The 7114-nt window shown below is 37.0% G+C and overlaps 1 protein-coding gene across 2 annotated transcripts in view; it reads left to right on the forward strand.

Annotated features, from left to right (window-relative positions):
* PRKACB (protein kinase, cAMP-dependent, catalytic, beta) overlaps positions 1-6356 on the forward strand; it is a 144196-nt gene extending 137840 nt beyond the window's left edge. For both annotated transcript variants that reach the window (XM_010860295.1, XM_010860294.1), the window contains exon 10: positions 3102-6356. In XM_010860295.1, coding sequence (XP_010858597.1) covers positions 3102-3227 — 126 coding nt within the window. In that variant the 3' untranslated portion in view covers positions 3228-6356. The remainder of the gene's footprint in view (positions 1-3101) is intronic.
* Positions 6357-7114: the final 758 nt, after the last annotated feature.

Raw genomic sequence — 7114 nt, forward strand, 5'->3', positions numbered from 1 at the left:
CTCTTCACTTTCTGCCATAAGGGTGGTGTCATCTGCATATCTGAGGTTATTGATATTTCTCCCGGCAATCTTGATTCCAGCTTGTGCTTCTTCCAGTCCAGCGTTTCTCATGATGTACTCTGCATATAAGTTAAATAAGCAGGGTGACAATATACAGCCTTGACATACTCCTTTTCCTATTTGGAACCAGTCTGTTGTTCCATGTCCAGTTCTAACTGTTGCTTCCTGACCTGCATACAAATTTCTCAAGAGGCAAATCAGGTAAAAGATGTAAAGGCATATTAATCAAAACTCATTGAAAATCACTGGTATAAATATTAGAAACAGCTCTGGACTAAAAGTGAAGACTTATGAATTTGAAACCTACTTTAGCTACTTACTAGTCATATGAACTTGATCAACTTTCTGTTTTATAATCTGTAAAATGGGAATAAGGCTACCTGCCCTGCCTCTCTCATGGTGTTATTTTGAGAAAGAAATGAAACCACATGCATATAATTATTTATAAACATTATAGATGCTGTGTAAACTGTGATGTTATTTTTTCAGCTTTTAAAATCTTTTCCTCAGACATATTTAATGCACAACATAATCTTTATAAAGACTTATTTTAAATAATGGAAAGACATTTTATTTTTAGGATCCAAAGAGAAAAATGTTCAGAATTTAACACTTTTGTAATTCTAAGACTTTTTGTTCAAATTTCCCAGAGAGTTTGATAGCCAGATATTTTAAACAAAATAATCTTGGGAATAAAAAAAAATAAATAAACAGGAAGGAATTAAGGAAAGGAGGATAGAAAAATAGGCTTCAGAAATAAGAAACTGATAAAGGAAAACTAGAGTTCTGTAACTTTCAATTCGGTTCAGTTGCTCAGTTGTGTCCAACTCTTTGTGACCCCATGAACCACAATATGCCAGGCCTCCCTGTCCATCACCAACTCCCAGAGCTTGCTCAAACTCACATCCATCAAGTCAGTGATGCCATCCAACCATCTCATCCTCTGTAACCTTAAGTACCAGCATTTTGATGGCAGTAGTGAATTATCCTAGAAATCTCAAGTTTGTTGGCCTGTACCATATTTTGAATGAAAATGTTAAGATTAACAGCAAACCTATAGTTAGTTTCTTCTTTCAATGTTCTTATCATTTAGGGACTTAAAGGCATTTAAAGATTGCCACTGCATTAGTAATAATAAGAATTTATTTTCCTTAGTGTTTAGAAATTCTCAGGCCTTTCTTTTTCCTGTTTTTCCATGCAACCAAGCAACTAACTCACTTCTGACACTTCCTGTCTGGAGATACCAACTGCAAGTCCAGTTTGTGCTTCTAACTAACAAGCTATAGATCAAGATTCCCCCAAAACCTTGGGGTTCAATTAATTTGCTAAACTGGCTCACAGAACTGAGAAAAGTTGTTTACTGGGTGACCAGTTTATTATAAACGGTGTAACTCAATAATAGCCAGATGGGAGAGAGGCCTAGGACAAGGTGTGTAGAAAGGGGATCCTAGTTTCGTGCTCTGTCCAGGAATGCCATTCTCCCCAAGTCCCCACTGGTTCACCACCCCAGAAGCTCTCCAAAATCCAAACTCTTTCCTTTTGGGGTTTCATGAAGACCTCATTATATAGGCATGATTGACTCAATTACTGCCCTTTGGTGTGAGTGTTCAGTTGCTCAGTCATGTCTGACTCTGCTACCCCAAGGACTACAGTCCTCCAGACTCCTCTGTCCATGGGATTTCCCAGGCAAGAACACTGGAATGGGTTGCCATTTCCTCCTCCACTGGATCCTTTCAACCCAGGGATTGAACTGGTGTCTCCTGTGTCTCATGTATTGGCAGACAAATTGTTTACCACTGAGCCACCAGGAGAGTCTAATTGAACTCAATCTCCAGTCCCTCTTCCCTCAGATCAGGTTGTGGTTTTGGTCACTCAGTCCTGTCCAACCAACTCTTTACGACCCCAAGGGCTGCAACACGCCAGGCTTCCCTGTCCTTCACTATCTCCCGGAGTTTGCTCAAATTCCTGTCCATTGAGTTGGTAAAGCCATCCAACCATCTCATCATCTGTCATCCCCTTCACCTCCTGCCTTCAGTTTTTCCCATCATCAAGGTCTTTTCCAATGAGTTGGCTCTTCGCATCAGGTGGCCAAAGTATTGGAGCTTCAGCTTCAGCATCAGTCCTTCCAATGAATATTCAGGACTGATTTCCTCTAGGATTAACTGGTTTGATTTCCTTGCTGTCCAAGGGACTCTCAAGAGCCTTCTCCAGCACCCTAGTTTGAAAGAATCAATTCTTCAGCACTCAGCCTTCTTTATGGTCCAGCTCTCACATCAATACATGACTGCTGGAAAAACCATAGCTTTGACTAGATGGACCTATGTCATCAAAGTAATGTCTGCTTTTTCATACGCTATCCAGGTTTGTCATAGCTTTTCTTCCAAGGAGCAAGCGTCTTTTAATTTCATGGTTGCAGTCACCGTCCACAGTGATTTTGGAGCCCAAGAAAATAAAGTCTGTCACTGTTTCCATTGTTTCCCCCATCTACTTGCCATGAAGTGATGGGACCAGATACCATGATCTTAGTTTTCTGAATGTTGAGTTTTAAGCCAGCTTTTTCACTCTCCTCTTTCATCTTCATCAAGAGGCTCTTTAGTTCCTCTTCACTTTCTGCCATAACGGTTATGTCATCTGCATATCTGAGGTTGTTGATATTTCTCCCAGCAATCTTGATTCTAGCTTGTGCTTCATCCAGCATGGCATTTTGCATGATGTACTCTGCATATAAGTTAAATAAATAGGGTGACAATATACAACCTTGATGTACTCCTTCCCCAGGTCAGGTAGTAAACTGAAAGTTCCAACCTTCTAATCACAGTGTTGGGTACCCTGGCAACCAGCCACCCTACTTAAGTTACCTATAGGCTTTCCCAAAGACACCTCATTAACATAAAAAAGACACCTTTGCCATGCTCAACTCAGGAGATCCAAAGGCTTTAGGAGCTTGTGCCAAGAACTGACACTAAGACCAAATATATATATATGTATTTCTTATAATAAATCATAGTATCACTCTTGTTTTCTCTGTTTCTCAATTATAGGTTGAAGCTCCATTCATACCAAAGTTCAGAGGCTCTGGAGATACCAGCAACTTTGATGACTATGAAGAAGAAGATATCCGTGTCTCTATAACAGAAAAATGTGGGAAAGAATTTTGTGAATTTTAGAGCAACAAGATGACATCGGAGCTCACACTCAGTCTTTGCACTCTGTTAAGAGATAAGGTAGAGCCGAGACCCTCCTTGTCAAAGCAGTTACCGAGTTCCTTCATTCCAGCGACTGAGTGAGGTCTCTATTCCCGTCATCCGTGTGTGCACTCTGCATCCACCTCTATAACAAGGCACCGCTAAGCAAGCATTGTCTGTGCCATAACACAGAACTAGACACTCTCCTGCTTCCCTTTGGTTCGTCATTCTTCTCTTCTTCCACATCCATTCCGTCCTGTTTCATTTCCATTAATTTTTCTGCAAATAGTGCTCATTTTATTTTCTTGGTGTTTCAAATGGGCAGTGTTATGGCTATGTGACTTTGGAAGGGAAGGGTAAATGTTGCTTTTAGTAACTCTTAACCAATATTTGTGTTGGTCAGTTGCTTGAGGATATGCTTTCTAATAATTATTTTTACTTTGAATAGCTCATACTCAGTTTTTGCCAAAATGCTGGACAGTTTTTAAAGATAGAATGTCTTTTCACCAAGGATATTTACACAAATAAAACATTAACTTTCCTAGAACTCACTAATGCAGAGTAGCTAGACCCAGCAGTTTGGATTCATACAGATCAGAAGCTCTGTGTCACTTCACTGCCTTTTCTGTCATCCTCCCCTTGAGTAAATACGTGACCAACCTGTGCAGTGTGACAGTCTCATTTGCAGGAAAAACTAATAACATGGATCATAATCATCCAGATTCTCTCACATGGTACCAGCACTTATGTAGGTATCAAGAGAAGAGTTCTAAGATTTATAAACTTTAACTTTCCATAAGGATTTTAGACAGTATTTTAATGGAACATGACTAATGAAAGTGACAAATTTTTAAGTTTCTCAAAAAGTCCCCATTGTAAACTTTTTAAAGGAAGAGAAATGAACTAAAAAGAACATTGATGTGAACAAATACTCATCTAAGCCAAACAAATGGCTGGATTCTTGTAAATGATACAGAGGCACTTTTGTTTAGAGGTATTTTGTTTGTTTTGCTTTGCTTTGCTTTGTCACAGTTAAGAACAAAATTTGTTGCCAGGTGATTATGCTGGTGTACTGTATGTGTCAGCCTGAGATAGAGGCGCTGCTGCAACTTCAGCTTTCGTCCTGTGCCTCGGCAGTGAGGAAAGGGGACAAAACTGCCACAATTGTATTTTAATTTTGAGGTGTGGTATTTTTAGATATGTCATAATTTCTAGCTTCTTTCAGTAAATGGAATTATGATCATGCAAATACAATTTTAGTATTTGTTTTTTTATATAAATATTTTTTTGCCAGCTGACTTAATAACATTGCTATCATGTGGAAATTTCAAGCATTTTTGCCCATTTCGTTCACTGTTTGTTGAGAATCCATGGCTTAACTCAATTTTTTAATATTTTTTTTTCTTTGCTTTTAAATTTCCTGTCTGGTTTTATCTCTGTGTGTCAGTGACCTATCTTAAAACAACACACCAAAATAGTTGAAAATAAACTGTGTTCATTTTTATGATCAATTTACATGCATATAAGGTGGGTTGTGTTTAATCAGATTGATCTTAATGTATATAAAACACTCTGCTTCATTATCGGGGCAGGTAGGTCACCGATTCTACTTCTTTTCATGTGTACCACACCTTTGTAAACCCTTTGAAGATGCTGAAGAAATCTGTCTGAGATGTTCTCTGCATCAGTCTGTACATCTTTTGGTTGTCAAGTGTTTCTGCATGGTCATGTCACTTAAAGCTGATGCTGATCTGTTGGTCCACTTATATTTAAAATGTGCAAGGAAAATATGAAATACTTTGCTGTAGCAGATTTTATGTAATAAATATCATGTTAATAAATCTAAAACATCATTTGTATAAAATAATTTAGGTTTTTTGTATTCCATTTAGACCCAAGAACATGCTGATCATGTATTCAATATGTATGCTATAAATGCTATGGTACCTATGTTGTATATTATTGTAAAATTATTACATAATTTTAGTAAATCATGGGGTGACGATTTGATTATTACATTTTTAGTTTTCAGTAATTAAAAAGATTTCTATGAATTCTTAAAAAAACAAAAAGAAAATCATTGAATTACTGTTACCTGGCACAAATTTGCTATAAAATCTGCCTGGGTGGATGACCCGTAGGCATGCATTGGTTTTGAGGGCTATTTAGCCATTCCATTGAACTTCCATTTGAAAGATATCAGCAAGCTTTGTCCCAATCCATCAAGGGAGTCTGTTTCCAACCACTCAAATACACTGAATTAGAATATCTTAGAACTATATAAAACTCCCAGTTTCAGCCACAATTTAGCCAAAAATAAGATATAAACTTGAATAAGAAATAAGTGGAATGAATCAGTATTTAATCTCAGATTACATTATTTGAAACAGAAGACATAGTAAGGAGATGACATTGTCAGGAAAGGAGCCATAGACTGAAAGTCAAGGCATCTGAGTGTCGAGCCTTGTCTGTCACTGTCAGCAGTGATCTTGGCCTCAGTTCTCTTATCTGTGAAATGGACACGTTCCATTAGGCAGTTTCTAAGGTCCCTTCTAACTTCCCCATGTTTGATGATTTTTGACATTCTGAGGGGATAACATGCTTTGAAGTAAGTCTCAGTAAGCCGATATTCTAGGGCATCTTTCTTCTCCTTAATTCTTGCAGTGTTCTTACAGTTCTTTGAATATCATGAGAACCTCGTGTCTGTTCTGATTCCTTCCTCCTTCACTGATGCTAATTATCCAATTGATATCAAACTGTCAACCTACCAAAATGATATTGTGGCTTGTGGGCATTGCTGTCTTGTTCTGATATGTTCCTGTGGTGAGTGCCCATTGGCCTGAAAATACTCATTGTAAACCTAAAAAAATCATTTTTCTTTCCTACTGTTTTTTCTGCTTGTTGAAGAATCAAATGAAATAATGTATGTGAAAGCACCTTGTAAACTGTAACCTATCAATGTAAAATGTTAAGGTGTGTTGTTATTTCATTAATTACTTCTTTATTTAGAATGGAATTTCCTATGCACTCCTGTAGCTAGGAAATGCTGAAAACAACTGTGTTTTTTAATTAATAACTGCAAAATTAAAGTATCTTAAAAGGATAGAACAATTTGAGTCTTGGATTCTATTTAGTACCCTTATTTCCTGATTTATTTTCTGTGTATACTTCAGATGCTTATGGATTCCTAGTTCTTATGTATTTGGGTGAGAACAGAGCAATAAAGGGTCAAATGGCCACTAGCCTATTCTAACTGGGTGTTCACTGAGAAACTACTAGACTTATTCCATAGTCTTTAAAGTGTTTCTACTTTTTCCTAATACTATTAGTCTATATTACTCATAAAATAATGTTGAAAATATTCATATTCTAAAGATTAACACTAGAAAAGCCCTCACCCTTACTTGGTAATAATGAACTATGAATTTATATATTTTTTTCCTTTAGAGGTGTTTTTGAGCTTCACCATTACCTCTTCTGGTTTCAGCCAGATTAATTAATGTGTATTACTACAGTTGTCATTTACCTCAAGAAATACCTTTTTAGGTAATTAATAACTTACTATTTTTTGTTACTACAAACGTTTATAAACATTGATGCATTGTATAGCCAGTGACTGCTTCATTTTATCATTGTTAAGCTTGTGTAAATTCTAGTTTCTTCATTTCTGTATGTAACTGGTTCTAAAGATCTGGGTATATCTTCACTCCAGAACTATCATCATTTGAAATTCCCTCAACTTTTCTCTTACAAATATTGGATATGACGTTAAATACCTTCAGTTTAGCTTTGCTGAACATTTTCTATATGCCTTCTGATAAGGGTTGAATTGTGTCCTACCAGAATTCCTATGTTGAAGTCCTAACCCA

The sequence above is a fragment of the Bison bison genome, unplaced genomic scaffold, assembly GCF_000754665.1.
Source record: "Bison bison bison isolate TAMUID 2011002044 unplaced genomic scaffold, Bison_UMD1.0 scf7180017864466, whole genome shotgun sequence".
NCBI lineage: Eukaryota > Metazoa > Chordata > Mammalia > Artiodactyla > Bovidae > Bison > Bison bison.